Consider the following 23,476-nt stretch of genomic DNA (forward strand, 5'->3'; position numbering starts at 1 on the left):
GATGTGTATAAACACATCGTGTTGTCTGATTCTGCAAATAGACAATGTTATGTTGCATTCACTCCTTTATTCAACTCACTTTGTTCTATGTGTTTCAGTGCTTTATATAATTGTAGGTGCTAATATATAAAAATAAAAATACAACAGGTATAATAAGTATTGAACACATCACCAATTTTCTTTTCTTTTTTTTTTTTTTGCCTGTCCCGTTTGGCTCTTTTGCCATCAGAATTGTTGTCTAAAGGCAAAGAAAGATGCCCAACGGATTTACTTTACCAAATTGACCATCCCAGCCTTGCCGTAATGGTCCATTTGATTCACCTTTTATTGTTTATTTTATTTTCACTTACTGAATACGGGACAGACTTGACTGGGGGAAAGAAGGGGAGAAAGAAAGAGGGAAAGAGAAACAGCTGAGAAGAGGGACGGGGGAGAAGGGCAAAAGACAAAAACCAACAGAATGAGCAGAAAAAAAAAAAAAAAAAAGAAAAAAAAAATGCATATATCAATCACCTGGATCACCTGCTGAGAAAGAAAAAAGAAAACAAGCAGAAGAGAACAAGAGTAATAGAATAAACAACATCACAATGATATATGGGAATATGACAGTAAATACTAAATATTAAACATTATTGTGCAGCACATAAGATCAACATAACACAGTGTGCTTTGAGGTAGAAGCCAAAAAGGGTGTAGTTTGTGGGTGTGATCACCCGTGTGTACACCTGTGAGCATGGACGCGCTTGTTTTTTCAAAAGGTTCCTTCATGTAATGATCTGCTAGAGGGTGTGGGGGGGCCGCAGCCCCGTCCTCCAGGGCATGAAGCAGGTATGGAGGAGATCAAAACTCCAGACATCCAGAGGCCCCCAGAACACAAGAGACCAAGGAAGACCAACAGAGGGGCAGCCGCGCCACTGTCCCAGTAAGAGCTGAGGAGAGTCCCAGATGAGGGCTCACTCAGCAGCCGCGGAGCAGAAGCCAGGGGGAGTTGTAGTGACGCGCCCGTGAGCTCCGCCGGCAGCCAGCCGTGCCTGAGTGACCGAGCCCCAGGCCGAGAGGCTGGGGGCACCCCACCTCCGAAGTGGCCCGAGCGAGCCCCAGGCTCCAGGCCCCGATAAGCGGCCGCCAAGGAGTGAGCCGGTGTGTACCTGGACGCCCACCCCCGGACACAAAGAACCACCAACGCACCGATGTCTGAGGGAGTCCGCCACTGGCAGGGGAAGTGGTGGTAGGGGGAGATAGGCCTCCAAACCTTGGAGGGCCTAAGATGTCCCCAGAGAGGACATCACCAATTTTCTAAATAAATATATTTCTAAAGATGCTGTTGGCATAAAATTCTCACCAGATGTTGGTAGCTATTCATTCAATCCACACATGCAAAGAAATCAAATCATAGATTATTACACAATGTCCATAAATTGTGTAATAATATGAAATAACACAGGGAAAAAGGACCAAGCAGGTGACGAAAGGGAGGTGAAAACAAAATCATGACACCAGCTGAAATTCATCAGTAGTTAAAAAGCTGCCACTTAGTGCAAAATAATATCAGCTGTTTTTGTCCTAACTGATGGGTTATAAAAAAAGATGTCTCATTACCAAGGTGTCACACAAGAAACATCTCATATGAGAACAAAATTGAATGTTTTTGCCATAATACACACCATATTTTGAAGTCAAAAGGTTGATGATGGATGTGGGAACATCATGGCATGGGACTGTTTTTCATTATGGCACACTTCATATAATTTAAGGAAGGATAAATGAAACAAATGACTGGTTCATTCTTGATTAAAAATCAGCTGCATATACCAAGATAACCAAATACCAATATACCAATACCATATACCAAGATGAAATGAAGGTGGACGTTTCAGCAAGACAATGGTCCCAAACACAGCCAAGGAAATTCTCAGTTGGTTTCAGAGAAAGAAAACAAGGCTGCTAGAATGGCCCAACCAATTACCTGACCAATTGAAAATCTATGGAAAGAACTAAACCTCAGTTTCCTTATTAAATAAATTTCACTGACGAATTTCTTGTCAATTGCACTGTTAAAAGTATATTTACTTAGAAAATTGGTGATGTCTCAATAGTTATTTCATATCACCAGTTATTTCCATGAGTAACATTTTTAACAGGCTTTAACAGGTTTCTTGTATGTGAGGTATCACATAATGCAGAATGACACTGATAACACTCTGAATAAAAGATTAAAAATTGTTGCAAACTGGGAAAGACACCATTTCCCTTGTTTTTTCCATGTTGGTTAAATCACTGCTAACAAAATGGTAAATGGATTAGTACCTATATAGCACTTTTCTACTCTATTTGAGGAGTCAAAGTGCTTTCTTACCATAAGACTCATTCACCCGTACTTTCATATAAGCAAATTATTTTCTGTTCCTAAGTACTTTTAACCTAACATTCATACACTCAAGTGTGCATCAGAGGAGTCTGATTTTTTGGTATCTTGCCCAAGGATACTTCAACATGCAGACCACAGGTGCCTGGGATTGAACCATTGACCTTCAGATTAGTAGACACCCGCCTCTCCTTTTTGAGACAGAAACTTTGATGGGCTAATGTTAATTTAATGTTTCAACTGGTTTTAAGGATTTTGATTGGAGTTTGAGAACTTTGATGATACTGGTTCAACTAAAAATTAATCGTAATATATATAAATATATAACAATTTTGTTTGTTTTGCAGAAAGGTGGTGGAGCCATCTTCAACACAGTGAAGACCAAAGCAAACCCAGCCATGAAGACAGTTTATAAATTTGTGAGCACTTTAGTGACTTTTGAAATTTCTTCCATGTATCAGCTGTTAATATTAATCCCCTGTGTTACAATATGAGCTAACATGGTGATCAACCATATCAGCAACAAACCTTGTGTGTTACAAAGCTATATTGTTTCAAGGTTTAATTAACAGAGCTCCTCTGAAAAGTATAAAGGATCTGTGAGCATGAGGTGTTGACGTGGGTGATACTCTGCACCTTTATTCTTATTTACGTAGTTTCACTGTGTAGATGAGACTTGCCTCAACTTTCCTTTGAAATGTAAGAATCTTAAGAAGATGTAAATACATTCACAATGGCAATGACCTATGTGTGCTTATGTGCTCAACAGGCCAAGGACCATGCAAAAATGAGGATCAGAGAAGTCAAGAGTCGGTTGAAGCAAAAGGTATTGATTTGTTTTCCTGCTCTGAATCATTTGGGAGTTTTAATCATGAATTATAATGATGGCTTCCCTAATCTGTCATTTTTGACCCTATGGCCTTCCAGCCACAGCATGCAGCCTCTGTCCTTCTTTTCCTTCTCTGCCATCACTACTTTCACCTTTGTTAACTTTTCTTCTTCCTGTGTCCCCCCCACCATTGCAGGAGCAAGCAGAGAATGGACTCTCCACTGAGGGGTCAGCAGTGACTGATGATGACAGCACAGCAGGATTTGCCACCTCCACTGGTGCAGCTAGAAGCAACAGGTCACTGCAAAACTGGGAAGACAGTCGGCCAGTCACTATGCACTTGGGACAGGTGGGCAAAAAGGATGTGACAATGTAAAAACACTAAAAACGTTTCATATGAAACACTTATGTCATAGCACACCTGAAATGATATGTCAAAGGGGGATTTAAATGTGGTGTGTTAAAATAGCATTATTCTGTTTGTAGCATTATGTTTGATTGCATCTCCCAGTACAAAAATATGAGACTGATATTGTATATTGTAATTATTTAAATTTGGAAAAAAAAGATTAAAATGTGCTCGCAAAGCACTATCTATATATTTACGTTCCAGAGTAGATAAGCTGACGTGTGTAATTATTTTTTTTAAACTATATACAATCATGGGCTGTATTATTAGGTACACCTGTACAGCTATTCATTGCAAATATCTAAGAAACAGCTTATGGGTGGCAAAGTGGTTCATTTACAAATTGGAAGGTTGTTTGAATGATGGAATCAGGGATCTACTAAGGATTGCCTCTGATGGATCCATTAGTCTGAGTATGTGAATGTTTGAAAGCACTTGGGCACAGGAAAAAAAAGTCCTGTGAAGTATGGAGTTGTATAGAAGAGAGGGCAATGGACTAACCAGATTGATTAACTCAAAGTGAAAGGAAGTCTGAAGAGCAGAGAAGAAGTGTACTGGTCCCAGTTTTCAAGAATTCAGTTCAGTTTCAGTTTTATTTATATAGGGCAAAATCACAACAGCAGTTGCCTTAAGGTGCTTTACATTGTACCCTACAATAATACAGAGAAAAAACAGAAAATCCCAATAATCAGATGACCCCCCTGTGAGCAAGAACTTTGGTCAGTGAGGAAAAAATGTAAAGGGAGAAAGGTAGGACAAGGACACATTGTGGAAGATAGCCAGAGATTAATAGCAACTAATATTAAATACAGAGTGGTATATAAATACACAGTGACTGGAAAACATGACATAAAACAGAACAAAGGTAATGGGCAGAGCTGTAGTAACTATAGAGTGGAAAAGATAATGAGCTATGAGCTAAAGCTATTGGAAAGAGTTGTTCCGCGAAACAGCGAGGCTGCGAAAGGTGAACCGCGTTATAGCGAGGGACCACTGCATATATGCACACACATACATACATATATATTAGGGGTGCAACGATATTCGTATCGATATTGAACCGTTCGATACAGTGCTTTCGGTTCGGTACGCATATGTATCGAACAATACAACATTTGTAATTTATTTTATCAACTTTCCTTCTGACGATGCTGTCTGTGTTGAGGGCTCAGTGAATCTGCGTTCGACTACTCCGCCTAGGCTGCACTGTTGAGCGCAGATCCACTGAGCGCTCAACACAGACAGCATAGTCAGAAGGAAGAGCGCAGGGCAAGCTAGCAAGACAGAAGTTAAGCTCTCTTTGCAACATGGACCTCCCCCACCCTCATTCAGATCTGGCGTTTGGAATTATTTTGGTTTTCATGTGACGTATGACCCTGAAGGTAAGCGCGTCATGGACTAAAGTAAAACAGTATGTTGGATGTGCCATGCAATGCTCAATTACATGGGTGGGAACTAGTGTGTTAGCGCAGTTAGCTCGTTAACGTGTTGGCCGTCTAGCCCCACACACGGGGCGATCAGCGGTAGCTCGTTAACGGAGATTTGCCGTGTTGTGGCGTTAAGGTCATTTCAACGAGATTAACCTGAAAGCACTAGTGGGAACACAACGAATATGACTGCACATTTACGCCGACATCATCCTAGTGCAAAGACAAAAACAACAAGCATGCTACTAACTTTAGCCGAGTCATTTAGACAGCTGTTAGCACATGATTCTCCTTATGCTGCTGAGAATATAGCCCAGAAGAAGCAGATAGTATAGCTTTTATTTTGGAAAGAGACATTTCTCTGTAATAAACTCTCTTTTCCAAAGATGAGTGATTCCTCAATCAGATACAGGGCTTGCAATATCGCTAGCCCGACGTCCTGGGGCTAGCGATTTTTTTTCAGTCGGGCTACCAAAAATCTATCTCTTCCCTGCCCGTCGGGCTATTGTAGGAAGGAAAAATATATGTCAATGCTTTTGCATTCTTTCAGAAATGTAGCTGGGTAATTATGTCATTGGCATTGGTGAGCCACTGTCAATATGTGACATATTGAAGTCGCGTTTGAATTTGCGCTTGTTTTTTGCTTTCACTTTGCAATCGCGCAAACTGTGTATAGAGAGTGACAGCACTGATCTGTGAGTGATGATAATTTGCGCACCAATTCCTCTGACATCGTCTTATTAATCGTTAGCTTACTATGCAAACATGACAAGTGAAATCTCCCGCAGCAAGCTTAAACATGTGAGAGGTTGATCGCGCAGAGAATCGCTGAGCTTATGTGAGTGCGTGTGTAAAAGCAGCAGGATTTATACTTTAGTTCTGCTGAGCCAAATAAGACAGGTCAGGGTGAAGAAGTGACAGCCAAAGAAAAGCTTACCACAAAACGGAGAAGTTATGACAAATCAGACTATAAGGCAAAAAGAAAGTGCAGCTTTATGGTTTCATGGACAAAAGAATTTCTGTGGCTGCAATATGACGAGCTAAATAACCAGGGCTGCACATAAGTGGTCCGCAGGTGCGCATTCGCTGTCAAAATAAAAAACACGCACAAGGGTTAGGGTTAAATTTAAAAACTGTACTTTTGAGTTAAAATATATATTTATAATTTTAATAAATGACAAATTAAAAAGGCATGAACATTTTTTTTGTATCGAAAAAATATCGAACCGTGACACCAAAGTATCGAACCGAACCGAACCGTGAATTTTGTGTATCGTTGCACCCCTAATATATATATATATATATATATATATATATATATATATATATATATATATACACATACAGTGGGGCAAAAAAGTATTTGGTCAGCCACCGATTGTGCAAGTTCCCCCACCTAAAATGATGACAGAGGTCAGTAATTTGCACCAGAGGTACACTTCAACTGTGAGAGACAGAATGTGAAAAAAAAATCCATGAATTCACATGGTAGGATTTGTAAAGAATTTATTTGTAAATTAGGGTGGAAAATAAGTATTTGGTCACCTCAAACAAGGAAAATCTCTGGCTCTCACAGACCTGTAACGTCTCCTGTAAGAAGCTTTTCTGTCCCCCACTCGTGACCTGTATGAATGGCACCTGTTTGAACTCATCATCTGTATAAAAGACACCTGTCCACAGCCTCAAACAGTCAGACTCCAAACTCCGCCATGGCCAAGACCAAAGAGCTTTCGAAGGACACCAGGAAAAGTACTGTAGACCTGCACCAGACTGGGAAGAGTGAATCTACAATAGGCAAGCAGCTTGGTGTGAAAAAATCAACTGTGGGAGCAATCATCAGAAAATGGAAGACATACAAGACCATTGATAATCTCCCTCGATCTGGGGCTCCACGCAAGATCTCATCCCGTGGGGTCAAAATGATCATGAGAACGGTGAGCAAAGATCCCAGAACCACACGGGGGGACCTGGTGAATGACCTGCAGAGAGCTGGGACCAAAGTAACAAAGGTCACCATCAGTAACACAGGGAATCAAATCCCGCAGTGCCAGACGTGTTCCGCTGCTGAAGCCAGTGCATGTCCAGGCCCGTCTGAAGTTTGCCAGAGAGCACATGGATGATACAGCAGAGGATTGGGAGAATGTCATGTGGTCAGATGAAACCAAAGTAGAACTTTTTGGTATAAACTCAACTCGACGTGTTTGGAGGAAGAAGAATACTGAGTTGCATCCCAAGAACACCATACCTACTGTGAAGCATGGGGGTGGAAACATCATGCTATGGGGCTGTTTTTCTGCCAAGGGGACAGGACAACTGATCCGTGTTAAGGACAGAATGAATGGGGCCATGTATCGTGAGATTTTGAGCCAAAACCTCCTTCCATCAGTGAGAACTTTGAAGATGAAACGAGGCTGGGTCTTCCAACATGACAATGATCCAAAACACACCGCCCGGGCAACAAAGGAGTGGCTCCGTAAGAAGCATTTGAAAGTCCTGGAGTGGCCTAGCCAGTCTCCAGACCTCAACCCCATAGAAAATCTGTGGCGGGAGTTGAAAGTCCGTGTTGCTCAGCGACAGCCCCAAAACATCACTGCTCTCGAGAAGATCTGCATGGAGGAATGGGCCAAAATACCAGCTACTGTGTGTGCAAACCTGGTAAAGACCTATAGTAAACGTTTGACCTCTGTTATTGCCAACAAAGGTTATGTTACAAAGTATTGAGTTGTATTTTTGTTATTGACCAAATACTTATTTTCCACCCTGATTTACGTATAAATTCTTTACAAATCCTACCATGTGGATTCATGGATTTTTTTTTCACATTCTGTCTCTCACAGTTGAAGTGTACCTCTGGTGCAAATTACTGACCTCTGTCATCATTTTAAGTGGGGGAACTTGCACAATCGGTGGCTGACTAAATACTTTTTTGCCCCACTGTATATATATACATATACACAGTGGCTTGCAAAGTATTCGGCCCCCTTGAACTTTTCCACATTTTGTCACATTACAGCCACAAACATGAATCAATTTTATTGGAATTCCACGTTAAAGACCAACACAAAGTGGTGTACATGTGAGAAGTGGAACGAAAATCATACATGATTCCAAACATTTTTTACAAATAAATAACTGAAAAGTGGGGTGTGCGTATTTACTCAGCCCCCTGAGTCAATACTTTGTAGAACCACCTTTTGCTGCAATTACAGCTGCCAGTCTTTTAGGGTATGTCTCTACCAGCTTTGCACATCTAGCGACTGAAATTCTTGCCCATTTTTCTTTGCAAATCAGCTCCAGCTCAGTCAGATTAGATGGACATTGTTTGTGAACAGCAGTTTTCAGATCTTGCCACAGATTCTCGATTGGATTTAGACACCAGACAGGTCAGGGATAAAGTTATTGAGAAATTTAAAGCAGGCTTAGGCTACAAAAAGATTTCCCAAGCCTTGAACATCCCACGGAGCACTGTTCAAGCGATCATTCAGAAATGGAAGGAGTATGGCACAACTGTAAACCTACCAAGACAAGGCCGTCCACTTAAACTTACAGGCCGAACAAGGAGAGCGCTGATCAGAAATGCAGCCAAGAGGCCCATGGTGACTCTGGACGAGCTGCAGAGATCTACAGCTCAGGTGGGGGAATCTGTCCATAGGACAGCTATTAGTCGTGCACTGCACAAAGTTGGCCTTTATGGAAGAGTGGCAAGAAGAAAGCCATTGTTAACAGAAAACCATAAGAAGTCCCATTTGCAGTTCGCCACAAGCCATGTGGGGGACACAGCAAACATGTAGAAGAAGGTGCTCTGGTCAGATGAGACCAAAATGGAACTTTTTGGCCAAAATGCAAAACGCTATGTGTGGCGGAAAACTAACACTGCACATCACTCTGAACACACCATCCCCACTGTCAAATATGGTGGTGGCAGCATCATGCTCTGGGGGTGCTTCTCTTCAGCAGGGACAGGGAAGCTGGTCAGAGTTGATGGGAAGATGGATGGAGCCAAATACAGGGCAATCTTGGAAGAAAACCTCTTGGAGTCTGCAAAAGACTTGAGACTGTGGCGGAGGTTCACCTTCCAGCAGGACAACGACCCTAAACATAAAGCCAGGGCAACAATGGAATGGTTTAAAACAAAACACATCCATGTGTTAGAATGGCCCAGTCAGATCTAAATCCAATCGAGAATCTGTGGCAAGATCTGAAAACTGCTGTTCACAAACGCTGTCCATCTAATCTGACTGAGCTGGAGCTGTTTTGCAAAGAAGAATGGGCAAGGATTTCAGTCTCTAGATGTGCAAAGCTGGTAGAGACAGACCCTAAAAGACTGGCAGCTGTAACTGCAGCAAAAGGTGGTTCTACAAAGTATTTACTCAGGGGGCTGAGTAATTACGCACACCCCACTTTTCAGTTATTTATTTGTAAAAAAAATGTTTGGAATCATGTTTGATTTTCGTTCCACTTCTCACATGTTCACCACTTTGTGTTGGTCTTTCACGTGGAATTCCAATAAAATTGATTCATGTTTGTGGCTGTAATGTGACAAAATGTGGAAAAGTTCAAGGGGGCCGAATACTTTTGCAAGCCACTGTATATACACAATATATGTATAACAATCTATATCTATCTTTCTTTAGATAGTGGTACATTATTTGTATTTCTGACATTAAAATTTCTCCTTTCTCTCCTATTTCGTCATGTCCACAGGCTCGGCCACCAGTGCTGTTGAAAAGACCAAGCAGCAATCTGAGTCTGGAAAGCAGCATTGACCAGTAAGCATACTTTATTTATAAACAGCAAATTCCACTGTTTTTGAGTTTGTTCAGTCAAGAGATAATGTTAATAATGTTGTTGGAAAAGGCAGTGGATAAATTGTGGGCCTAAAGGATTCAAAAAACATGGGGGTTTCTTTAACCTTGTTAATATCTACAATCAACATACCTGGACACTTCTAAGTTCATCATATTAAAATGGGTCTCCATATATAATCCACATATAAACTGATAATATAATCTCAGCATCCACCTGCCATGACCGGTGGGGCTAAATGGAGATAGACGAGACAAAAGACATGCTGTGAAAGAGAGCCAGACATTAATAATAACTCATAACTAAGGGTGGGTTCAAGGCCTCCTGATCCAACCCTAACTATAAGCTTTGTCAAAACAGAAAAGTCTTAAATCTAATGTTAAAAGTAGAGAGTGTCTGTGTCCCTAATCCAAGCTGGGAGCTGGTTCCACAGAAGAAGGACCTGCAACCGGAAGGCTCTCCCTCCCATTCTACTTTTAAATATCCTAAGAACCACAGGTAAACCTTCAGCCTGAGAACGAAGCGCTCTATTGGGATAATAGGGTACCATGAGGTCTTTAAGTTAACAGGATATTTCTAATTTTAGAGAGATTACACAAATTGAAGAAAGCAGTCCTACATATTTGTCTAACATGGCGCATTGAACAACATATCCTGGTCAAAAGTGACTCGACTAAGAGTATAATTGGAATGTTTGTTTGGTACCACTGAAAGATATTGATGATGGTGAAACAGTTGTTCTGTACTGCTGTACTGAGTTAGACACAAATCAGACTCCCTTCAATTACCTCTTGGTGCATCACTCACAATTCAGAAAAATCAATACATTTTGTGATGGGCGTTGGTGCAGCCCTTTAGCCCCTATGTCTGAAATAAACTGTTTTAAACCACCTTTCTTCTGATTGGCTACACTGTGTAAACAGATATTTTGAACATTAGGTGGAAGGGACTTCTGTGATGCCTATATAAGTACATCCCCCCTTTTTGACATCATAAAGATGGAGCAATAGGACAGAAGCTGTGTGTACCATTACAGGAACAAGATTTGCATCATTGGAAATGAGAAAAAATTAAGGATTTACTTGAAGGAGTGCCAAAAATTTGGATTATTTTCTTTTTCAACAAAATCTTTGCCCATTCAAATCAATAATTGAATACTCTTATATAACTTAAATTGAGCAACAAAATAATAAGAAACTAGAAAACTTCTAATTCTAATTCTTCTAATCTCTTCTTAATGTGCCTCTTGCTTTCTGCCCCCTGTGTAATGAACTGTGTATTTTCTGTTGTCTTTCCTCTTGTCACCGTAGCCCTGTCCGTCCTACTCGTCACTACACAGTCTTTCTGTCTGAGGATTCATCTGGAGATGAGCTCCAATACGACAATGAGTCCATCTCTGGGTTTCCTGACAGCTTTTTCTTCTCGGTCCCTTTTGAGTGGTCGCCTCTGTATGCATTTCCCTGATTGACTTTGCACTGTTTGATTCATTAACAAGCCTTTCTTATTCCTTTTCTCTTTCAGTAATTGTGGGCATGTCTGTGCATAGCTACTTTTAAAGCTGTACATTTGGATAGGTTCTTGGATAGGGACATTTGTAGATTGGTTTACAATTAGTACGATTAGGGAAACAAAACGATGTTATGTTGTTGGTACGGGCTTATGAAACCTGGGATCTAAAGTAAGTTCAACATACCCAGGATATCTTTCAATTATTGGGGTGGAAAATTGGTGACAAGGATAAGTGGTCATATGTTGTTGAGGGTTGTTATCAACTCAAGGGTGAAAGGGGTGGTGTGGGAAGCATCTGACCAATCACAAATGGGTGTTCCACAGATCATATGACTTCTCTTCCATAGGAAATTATCCCTGTGAGTGCAACCTACTCCAGAGATGTTATCTAATGGTGGTTAAATATCTCTAAAGAAATTAAATGTATACCAGTAAAATGCATTACAGTTGTAAAAAACAAACAAACAAAAAAAAACCTGTAAGTATACAGATCTTCAGACTTGGGAGAAAGTCAGGGTAACAATATGGAAACTTCACAAACAAATTTCCCAACCAACTAGGAAAATAAATCCAAGAGCCTTCTTAATCTAAGGTGACGATGCTTATCACTGTACAGTGATAAGCACAGCTCTTCTTTTACTTCGATGTTAACATGTCTTTTTAGTACTGTAGATGCTTTTTTTAGTACTATTATACTCCATTGATCCATCTATCCATCCATCCATTTTGTAATGATTACCTGGATCAGCTGTTTAACCAGAGATGGCCTGACCTTCCTCTCCCCAATCCTCTACTCCAGGCTTTTTAGAGACAGTGAAGTGTTCAAAGCCATGCAAGTTTAAGCATCCAGGGACCAAAACAGGTTAAAATGAAAAAGCAGAAACGAAAAAAACAGCAGACCCCTATGGTTCCAGCCACAGATCAGTTGGTGGGCCTATGGTAGGACTGGCCTATGTGACTCATTCAGGCTGAGCCTGGGCAGGCTCCATAGGTTAAGGCATGACCACCAGGTGCTCTCAAGTGAGCCCCTCCCCTATGCCTGACTCTAGGGTGGGGTCCCCATAATTATGGTCTGGGTCAGGGGTCTGCAACCTTTAACACCCAAAGAGCCATTTGGACCCGGTTTCCACGCAAAAGAAAACACTGGGAGCCGCAAATACTTTTTGACATCTAAAATGAAGATAACACTGTATATATTGTTTTTTACCTTTATGCTTTGTGTGAACAACTAAGGTGTGTTGCTTATGAAATCCATGAAGTGCTACAGAGAAAATTACATTTTATTTATGTAATTAACACATTTTGAACTCTTAAAGCAATATAACAAAAGGAAAGACACCCAGCTGAACTAAAAGGATCCAGCAAACAAAAACTGTTGTGAGCCGCCACCCTTATATCGCCTTTGGGATTTTGGAGCCTTGACCTGACTTTAAAAAAATAATTGGAAAAAAGCACTATGCTGCTGAAGGATGAAAAATAGATATTTGCAAAATTCTGCCTAAATATGTATTTTACCTGGTTAATGTGTGTGGAGGGCGTGGTCTGCAGCGCCGCTGCAGGGGAGGCGGACGCACCTGAGCGGGACCCGCAATCACGCCACGCCGCCTTTACGTCTGTGCTATCTATGCTGTTGTTGGTATGTGTCGGGCTGTGAGCTGCAAAGCTACAGCCGGCTGTATGCGTACAGCAACCATGTGTGAAAAGTGGTCAATAAAGAGATGCTGAAAAGCGTGTTCATACAAACATCGTCGGGTCTGCCGTGGTATGTTTACAATGGAACTTCTGCTCCTGAACCTCTGCGCACAGCGTCTGCAGATCGGGGCTCTACGAAGTCACTTTCATCTTTACGCAGGACTGTAAGCTGTCGTCTGTGAGGCGTGAGCGGTGTTTGTTTTTAACATAGTTCACGGTGGCGAATAGCTGCTGACATAATGTGGATCCGAAGATCCATAACTGGCCTACCTGGGGTTGAAAGTCTCGATAAATGCACGGCGTTTCGGCGAGCATACCGGCTTCCACCAGTGTGACGCTTATTTTGAGCGATGAAAAAATAATAGAATACAATTTTATTTTTATATTTCAATATCACAATAATCTTCCAATTTAGAACTACAAGTTAAAAATGAACTAACATAAAGAAAATACACTTCAGCTAAATACTTCTAATTTATTTCCCCAAACCACGCGGAGCCGCACTAAAAGGACTAAAGAGCCGCATGCGGCTCCGGAGCCGCAGGTTGCCGACCCCTGGTCTGAGTAATATTTATGGATTTCATTGTTATAGGGGTTTATTATAGGGTTTGTTTGTTTGTTTGTTTTTTAAATCACACTTAGTCTGGCCCCTTACCCAGTGCTAATTTGCCTTGGGAGCCTTTACTAGGGGCAAATTGCCCCTGACAACATGGCTCCTGGGATCCCTCCAAAACAATGAGGTGGCCATTCATGGAGGGGCAATTTAAGAGTGGTGGCTGTGATAGAGGTAGAGCAGTTCATCTACTGAAATAAACAAAAAAAATATCTATATGATTAATTTCTATTAATATCTGACTTGTACCATGATTCTTTGAACCAGTATGATGAAGTTCTCCAACTCTGCCTGTCTAAGTCAAAAACATTGAAGGGCAAATGTTCCAAACTTAAATTATTTTAAAGTCATTGGCTGAAAAGGTAGAGCAGGTCATCTACTGATTTGAAGGTCTGTTGTTTTATCCCAGACTCCTGCTTGTATGCATGTCGAAGTATCCTTTGACAAGATATGTGTTCATCGGCATGTGAATAGAAAGCACTTAGATATAGAAAAAATGCTTGTATGAATGTGTATGTGAATGGTGAATGAGAAATGCTGTCATAAGCGCTAGAAAAATAGAGTAGAAAAGTGCATATAACATCCATTGTGAGGAAGAATTTATAATAACAGGTTTATCTCTTTTCCTGCAGGCCACAGCCGTACCACACACTAAAAGAGGTTGAGTTGATAGAAAGTCATGATACTGGTTTTGGGCCACCAGAAAGTCATACTGCCCCCCCTAGCCCAGTCAATGAGAAGTTCTCCAATCTCAACTTGCTTGGTGACTTTTTTGGGTGCCTGGACGAACCTGAGAGCCAACCAGTTGCCTTGGCTAAGAGTCTCGAGGATCTGAGGACTTCTAAAGACTCAGATGAGTTGCAGCCCAAGTTTACCTACCAGGTGAGATTTCTGTTCCAGACACTACCTGAATAGTTTGTATTATAATTAATTTTATTATATAAGATTAGTTTTTTTCTAAATTAAATCCAGATATTCCAGACTGTTTGTAAATTCCGCAATCTGTACATGGGGATTAATGGTCCTCAGATGATGATCTAAAAGCTTTTAGAAGACATGTAGTTGTGGATCACATATTTTGTTGTCTACCTATTGAACACTATGAAAACACTATTTAAAATTGTATTGGGGAGAAAAAAAAAAAAAAAATATATATATATATATATGTATATGTATATATGTATATATATATATATATATTTGTGTATATATGTTATATATATATGTAGTATCTATATTAATATGTCTATGTATATCTATATATATATCTAGTATATTTATATAATATTATATATATATTATATATATATCATACTATTATATGATATTATGTAGAGCATATTCTAGCTTATATGCTGTATATTATTGTCTACTATCTCATATAACTTATATCTATATTCTGTAGATATGTATGCTCAATCTGTCATGTTATACGGGGTGCAACGCATTCGTATCGTTTTGCCCGTTCGATCACAGTGCTTTCGGTTCGTACGCCTTGTATCGAACATACACATTTGGAATTTCTTTTATCACTTTCCTTCTGACGATGCTGTCTGTGTTGAGCGCTCAGTGCTCTGCGTTCGACTACTCCGCCTAGGCTTGCACTGTCGAGCGCAGATCCACTGAGCGCTCAACACAGACAGCATAGTCAGAAGGAAGAGCGCAGGGCAAGCTAGCAAGACAGAAGTTAAGCTCTCTTTGCACCATGGACCTCATTCAGATCTGGCGTTTGGAATTATTTTGGTTTTCATGTGACGTATGACCCTGAAGGTAAGCGAGTCATGGACTAAAGTAAAACAGTATGTTGGATGTGCCATGCAATGCTCAATTACATGGGTGGGAACTAGTGTGTTAGCGCAGTTAGCTCGTTAACATGTTGGCCGTCTAGCCCCATGCACGGGGCGATCGGCGGTAGCTCGTTAACGGAGATTTGCCGTGTTGTGGCATTAAGGTCATTTCAACGAGATCAACCTGAAAGCACTAGTGGGAACACAACAAATATGACTGCACATTTACGCCGACATCATCCTAGTGCAAAGACAAAAATAACAAGCATGCTACTAACTTTAGCCGAGTCATTTAGACAGCTGTTAGCACATGATTCTCCTTATGCTGCTGAGAATATAGCCCAGAAGAAGCGGATAGTATAGCTTTTATTTTGGAAAGAGACATTTCTCTGTAATAAACTCTCTTTTCCAAAGATGAGTGATTCCTCAATCAGATACAGGGCTTGCAATATCGCTAGCCCGACGTCCTGGAGCTAGCGATTTTTTCAGTCGGGCTACCAAAATCTATCTCTTCCCTGCCCGTCAGGCTATTGTAGGAATATATGTCAATGCTTTTGCATTCTTTCAGAAATGTAGCTGGGTAATTATGTCATTGGCATCGGTGAGCCACTGTCAATATGTGACATATTGAAATCGCGTTTGAATTTGCGCTTGTTTTTTGCTTTCACTTTGCAATCGTGTGAACTGTGTATAGAGAGCGACAGCACTGATCTGTGAGTGATGATAATTTGTGCACCAATTCCTCTGACATCGTCTTATTAATCGTTAGCTTACTATGCAAACATGACAAGTGAAATCTCCTGCAGCAAGCTTAAACATGTGAGAGGTTGATCGCGCAGAGAATTGCTGAGCTTATGTGAGTGCGTGTGTAAAACCAGCAGCATATATATTTTAGTTCTGCTGAGCCAAATAAGACAGGTCAGGGTGAAGAAGTGACAGCCAAAGAAAAGCTTACCACAAAACGGAGAAGTTATGACAAATCAGACTATAAGGCAAAAGAAAGTGCAGCTTTATGGTTTCATGGACAAAAGAATTTCTGTGGCTGCAATATGACGAGCTAAATAACCAGGGCTGCACATAAGTGGTCCGCAGGTGCGCATTCGCTGTCAAAATAAAAAACACGCACAAGGGTTAGGGTTAAATTTAAAAACTGTACCTTTGAGTTAAAATATATATTTATAATTTTAATAAATGACAAATTAAAAGGCATGAACATTTTTTTTTTGTATCGAAAAAATATCGAACCGTGACACCAAAGTATCGAACCGAACCGAACCGTGAATTTTGTGTATCGTAGCACCCCTAGTATATATGTATATATATGTATGTATATATATGTATGTATATATGTATATATATATGTATATGTGTATAATAGTTGTATATATGATGTATTGTAGTATATATATGTATGTTATTATGTAGTATAGTGTTTATGTAGATATATGTAGTATATTGTATGTATATATATGTATATCTATGTATGTATATATATATGTATATATATATCATATATAATGTATAGTGTATTATATGTATTTATATGTGTGTAGAATATATGTATGTGTATGTAGTATGATAATACATGTGTGTGTGTATAATATATGTATATATATCTTATATATATCTATATATATAATATATAAAAAACCCCAGCACGCCCCTGTGGGCGGTTTATCCTTCAAGCTCGGGTCCTACCAGAGGCCTGGGAGCTTGAGGGTCCTGCGCAGTATCTTAGCCGTTCCCAGGACTGCGCTCTTCTGGACAGAGATCTCCGATGTTATTCCCGGGATCTGCTGGAGCCACTCGCCTAGCTTGGGAGTCACCGCACCTAGTGCTCCGATTACCACATCCTCTCGAGCTCTTCTCTGAGCCCTTGGTATTTCTCCAGCTTCTCGTGTTCCTTCTTCCTGATATTGCTGTCATTCGGAACCGCTACATCGATCACTACGGCCGTCTTCTTCTGTTTGTCTACCACCACTATGTCCGGTTGGTTAGCCACCACCATTTTGTCCGTCTGTATCTGGAAGTCCCACAGGATCTTAGCTCGGTCATTCTCCACCACCCTTGGGGGCATCTCCCATTTTGACCTCGGGACTTCCAGGTTATACTCGGCACAGATGTTCCTGTACACTATGCCGGCCACTTGGTTATGGCGTTCCATGTATGCCTTGCCTGCTAGCATCTTGCACCCTGCTGTTATGTGCTGGATTGTCTCTGGGGCATCTTTACACAGCCTGCACCTGGGGTCTTGCCTGGTGTGATAGACCCCAGCCTCTAATGGTAACCGGCTACGGGGGATCCAGGTTTCAAGCTTGGCAGCTGGATAGCGTAGTGGTTAGACTACACGCCTTTGGAACCCAGGATCGCAAGTTCGATTCCTGCCTGGGGCGTCTGTATCCAGTAAGGGTCCTAAGGCTAGACCCCCTATGCTAAGCCAGCCTACCGCATACATGAGCGAGACAGATAAATATGAAGGCATGCCGGCTCGGACGTCGCCCGGATCAACAAGGTCCGCGTCAGGTGTTGAGGAACCAGGGCACCCTGACGAAAAGTGGGTTACTGGAACAAGAAGGCATCGGTGGGCAAGAGACGAAAACAGGGCGTTGTTGGAATGCTACTACGCAAGTAACCCCGGCGGAAGGGGCTACATGAATATATATATATATATAGATATATATATATATAGATATATATATATAATATATATATATATTGTATATACGTATATATATGTATATGTATATACGTATATATATATGTATATGTATATACGTATATATATATGTATATGTATATACGTATATATATATGTATATGTATATACGTATATGTGTGTGTGTGTGTGTGTGTGTGTGTAAATCTCATCTCAAAAACTCACATGGCATAATATATGTATATATATTATGCCATGTGAGTTAAGAAGCAGTAGTACTGTAGGATTTACTGAGCTAAATTGTGAAGAAAAACAACTCAAGTGGTTCTTTAAATTCTGATCTCTTGTGCTTGCAGCGGCTGGACGTAAACGTTGGTGACAATTCACGAACATTTCCAGGGCTCAAGCTCTCCAACTCTTACAACAAGCTGTGGAGTACAGGTCATGAAAAAATGCCTTTGCCTGGTCCCTCTACCTGTAATAGACCTCCATCTGTCCAACTTCCTGTGTACACAGGAACCCAATCCCCAGGGCTTGATAGCTCCAGCACGTGCCCTGAGCCTTTGGACCTTTCCTCTCTAGGTAATATCACTATTCCTCGTCCCCAGGGAAGGAAGACACCTGAGCTTGGTTCTGTCTTGACACCTCCCACAGCCCAGTCATGCTCCAAACCAGCAGGAACTGGTGAAGGAAGGACTATATCAGGGGGAGAAGAGTTTAGACAAGCTCTGAGCATGTCCACAGATGGAGATTTGCTGAAGACCCCCAAGAGTACTAAGGAAGGTATAGATCTCATAAGCCTTTTAGATCCTCTAAAGAACTCAGCACAGACCAGCTCCACTGCACCAACTGATGGGACAGATAGTAGTATCTCATCTTCCTACAAGCTAGTACTACAACCTGGATCCTACCCACAGGGCTTGCCTTCTTTCCCAAAATATCCAAACCTATCACTAAACCCTTTCACCCAGTCTTTGCAAAACCCTTCCCTTCAAATGCATTACTCACCAATTATAAGTGGAAACCCCTTTAATACAGTCTCCAGACCTCCGCCAGGCCCTTATATGCCTGCTCCAACGCAGCAGCAGTCATTTACAACACTACCGGGGCTTTACAGACAGCATTCGCCAGGCAGTTCCACTGCCCCACCCAGCTATTCACTGCTCCAATCAGCATTCCCGTCATCAGTCACCTCTCTGCCTCACTCCTCTGCCAGCAATCACACTTTTTCCACAGCTATAAATGCACTGGGAAAGCCACTTAATGTTGAACAGGACAGTCAGAAGCCTCAGGATCCTTTTGGGGACCTGTTGTCCTTGGCCAGACCAGCTTCATCCCAAAAACAGAAGGTGGAGGACCTCCGGAGGAAATGGGAAACATTTGACTAAAATCTTTATATGTGCATAGAGATTATTTTATGTCACTTCTACCACTGCTCTATCCAGGACCTTGGGTTGCTTTTAATAGTGGAATAATCTGATTTAGTCTGTTATACTTGTCTAGCTCAAAAAAAATACAGATTAAATGAAGATTAAAGACTGCTGAAAAATGCCATGTCAGAGTTCTAATAGAGTTGTCCTGATTGCCTAAGTGGAAAAACAAAGAGCAGGTACATTTTGTATGCGATCTGCAACCAGGCTGATGAGTGTGTAGGCGCTCCCAGTTTTTCCGTCGTAGAATATAGGTCAGAACTTATTTTTTTGAGGCAGGATTCTAAATTCCGAAGTAATAAATACAAGATACAATAAATAAAACGCACATTAATCAGCTGCACCATTAAAAACCACCTTCCTTGTGCTGGGTACATAAGTCATTCTGTTGTCATGTCATGAGTCTATCTGTGTAGATGCATTAGAAATGAAGTGATTTTCAAACCAGTTACTTTTTTGTAGTTCAAAGCCTCTAACACTGAACTACAGAAGTCAACATGACAACAGTTCTTACGCAGGTGTTCTAATTCTTTGAATATGCTGAGGTCCTCTTTATTCCAAGTATCCATGATTGTGTTCATAAGCAAGTATAATACAGACCGTTTTTTTGTTTTAATTCTTCTTTGGTGTAGTAGTCTTCAGGGCACAAGAGGAACTGTGAGTATACTGTTTTTGGTCAAATGCATGAATGTGAAATTGCAAAAGCGATTTAAAAAAAAATTAAAGGTCCCTAGAGTATTAGTTGTTTAGACAATAGCTCTGTGTTATCCTCAAAAAATAAACTAAAACAAGCAGTAAAATGGTTTGTTCAGAGGAAATGCAAATTGATGTTGGTTTGTAAATACCCAGCTGTAGCCATCATTTCAGAGTTGATGGAAGAAAAATAAAAGGTCTTTGTACCTATAAAGTCCTCTGTGGAGCTTCTCAGTAGGTTATTACCTTTTAGTGGGCTCCAGAGCAGTTTGCTCCAAAAGCACCAATTAACTGCAACAGAAGGTCCTGATATAGAAGGCAAAAATGGTCACATGATGACACCCTCACCCTCTGATTGATGACCAGTGACAAACTCTTTCTATTAAACAGATTGGGAAACGTGGATGCATTTCTACAAAATGTGAACTTGTGTTACGTCATGTGTGATTTTCCTGGGGAAAATGCCTTTCTGTAAAGGCATTTACCAAAACATTTGCTTGTACATTTCATTGCGCAGCTCTCTTGTGTCATTTGTCATTTGTCTTCAGTGCCATCCCATTATCTGTGTATAAACTTTAAGAATAGCACCCATTATTTCCTGAAAGCGCATAAATGTCACAATAGCACACGTTTTCATGAAGTCAGCTTCTATGATTAGCTCACATTATTATTTTTTAGCTAGTCTGCTATAGCAAAAGAACATCCTAATGGAATTAAGTGGCTGTCACTACAAAATATAGTGCACCTCACATGTGCATAGTTCTTCTATTGATGTTTTAGTAGCTTTGTACACAATGAATTCTTTGCTTGGGTGTGTTTTTTTTTTTTTTTTTTTTTTTGTTTTGTTTTGTTTGTTGCTTTCATGATAAATTCTGTTTAATGCTTCTCTCTCTGACCTGAAAAAATGTGTTGTCAATAATTTTTTAAGACCGTCTACAAGCATAAGATTACATTACATGTCCTGGAATATTTTAAAGTTGTTTGTCTGCTAAATATATGAATACTTTAAAACCCATTGTTGTATAGTATTGTTTTGCTGGATCTTTTGGACAAGCCTTTGCTGATATATTTTCCTTTTTTTGGTTTTTGCAACTGTGATTAGCTAATGAGGCTGCTTAAACATTGTGATGTAAGAGGAATAATAATAGCTTCTCACACTTTGGCCATCAGTTTCTAAATTATCTGCTCTGACCTCTCTACCATTACACAATTGTGTCAGTGTCTTTCTCAGCTTTTTACTGCGTTCCAGATATTTTTGATGCGTTCATGTGTGGTGAATACCAAAAAAATTAACAGCTTGAAAGTGCTGTGCAGATCAGCTGTAGCTGCTGTCTTGTGTGCCTATTTGTAAAGACAACACTATATTTGTTCTAAGAATGACTAAAGACTGCTGAATAGTATCCTACTGCATTTGCATATAATTTAAATCTACAAATATCAGTTTCATTAAAATTACATATTTCACAATGTTTTGTGTCAACCACACTGTCTGTGTGTGTGTGTTTTTTTTAACCTTATATATATATATATATATATATATATATATATATATATATATATATATATATATTACTTAGGTTTTTTTTTTTCAATCTGATGTTGCCATTAGATGTTTCTATGTGGTTAAAGCTGGATTTTGTTAGCTTGAACTGGTGTGATGTGGTGACCTTTATTTGTTTTTTGAACTGCTACTAAACATACAACATAAGTGAAAAATATTTGAAAAACACAGGTTTAATGACCATCAAAAAATGTAATGCTCCAAGAGACTGGGCCAAATTGAACCCCCTAAATGTATAACACCATTACACTGTGGTCTGGTTTATGCCATGGCTGTGTAAATTGAGGACAGCTGTGGCATTAACCACAGCTGTCCTAAAGCTACAGTACTTGTAATTACCAAAATCACTTTAGTCAAAATGATACTTTCATGCTTAGCAACAATTGTATATAAATTTTCAAAAAATGCTGAAATAATAGTAAAGCAACTTATTATTTTTGGATTAATATACTAAATTACAATTATTAATTAATGGATTAATGGTAGAATGTTATGCTTGATTAATATCTGTTTTCACAGACATGTCCAGTCTGCCTGCAAATCTAGGTATAAAATGTACATTTAGTTCAGTGAATTCAGTTAAAGTGTAACAAAGTAGTTGTGTTAACTAGGCCATGTGAAAATCACACAGTGGATGAGATGCTGAGATGCATGAAGGTTAATCTTATGCACAAAGATCACCAACCTTCTGCATGGTCAATAGCAACATGCCTCCATGTTCAACATACCAGTATTAAGCAAGTGAGCATAATTTAGCTGGTATAACCACATATTAAGTATGGAAACTGATACATATTTATGTTCAATATGTTAGGTTATATTTTGATCTCATGTTTACCACATATAAATCATGGTTCTGTGTTTAACAGTTATAACACATATCTTCCTACATTCCTCCAGATGGACACAAAACTGCCAAGATTGTAGCTGGCTCACGTGCACACACGCCACCAGAAAACTCAGACATTAGAGACATTCTACTACTCAAACTACATTTCCCATTTATATATTGATGAAATTTATATTTTGATTTCTCTTTGATTAAATATAAAAATGCTTTATCACTAGGAAATAGAGAAAAACTCTTGTTTTCGTCCCCTGGCCCTTTCTATCAGCTTAATCAATTCTCCCGCGGCACTGACTGCCCACACATACAAATCCACTCCTGCAGCAGTCTCATTGGCCTATTTTCCAGCTGGTTATTTCAGTCCATTTAAAACATACCTCCCGTCCATCAGATGTGTGGAGGTCACGTGGTACCTTCCAGAGGACTCCGAGAGCTTGACAACTGTTGGACAAAAGGCTCAATCTATACCCTGTCAGGTGTCTGGCTTGGCAAAGGAGTTGAGGTAAGCTGAATTTCTGACTTCAGTGCAGCAGATCTGGCTTTTCTGGCTTGCATGTCACAGTCCTGGGTTGGTGACTTAGTGTTTTGTGTTATTATTAAGCTTTGATTTCATCATGGTTTATCATTATTAGTCTTTTGGTTTATGGTTCTGTATTTCTAGCTTTCTAGTTCTTCTTTGTTTTGTGATTTCTAGTTCTTGTGTTTTGTTCCTGTGCCCCTCATTTTTAGTGTAGGTTCTGTCTTTATCTTTATTTTCTTGTTCAGTTGTCATTGTTCAGTAGACATGAGTCATTCAGTCTCATGTCGCAGTTTGTTATTCCTGTCCCTGTGCTCCGTGTTCCCTCTGTTCAG

General features: G+C 40.1%; 1 protein-coding gene across 2 annotated transcripts in view; it reads left to right on the forward strand.

The window, feature by feature from the left end:
• dennd1a (DENN/MADD domain containing 1A) overlaps positions 1 to 21,701 on the forward strand; it is a 43,143-nt gene extending 21,442 nt beyond the window's left edge. The window contains exons 17-23 of one of the 2 annotated variants that reach the window (XM_040048644.1): positions 2,713 to 2,784; positions 3,135 to 3,191; positions 3,391 to 3,543; positions 9,735 to 9,799; positions 11,147 to 11,284; positions 14,283 to 14,532; positions 18,450 to 21,701. In XM_040048644.1, coding sequence (XP_039904578.1) covers positions 2,713 to 2,784; positions 3,135 to 3,191; positions 3,391 to 3,543; positions 9,735 to 9,799; positions 11,147 to 11,284; positions 14,283 to 14,532; positions 18,450 to 19,481 — 1,767 coding nt within the window. In that variant the 3' untranslated portion in view covers positions 19,482 to 21,701. The remainder of the gene's footprint in view (positions 1 to 2,712; positions 2,785 to 3,134; positions 3,192 to 3,390; positions 3,544 to 9,734; positions 9,800 to 11,146; positions 11,285 to 14,282; positions 14,533 to 18,449) is intronic. The other variant, XM_040048645.1, reaches the window with a different exon arrangement.
• The last annotated feature ends 1,775 nt before the right edge of the window (positions 21,702 to 23,476 follow it).

Source organism: Simochromis diagramma, unplaced genomic scaffold (assembly GCF_900408965.1).
Source record: "Simochromis diagramma unplaced genomic scaffold, fSimDia1.1 OVJJ01000683.1, whole genome shotgun sequence".
Taxonomy (NCBI): domain Eukaryota; kingdom Metazoa; phylum Chordata; class Actinopteri; order Cichliformes; family Cichlidae; genus Simochromis; species Simochromis diagramma.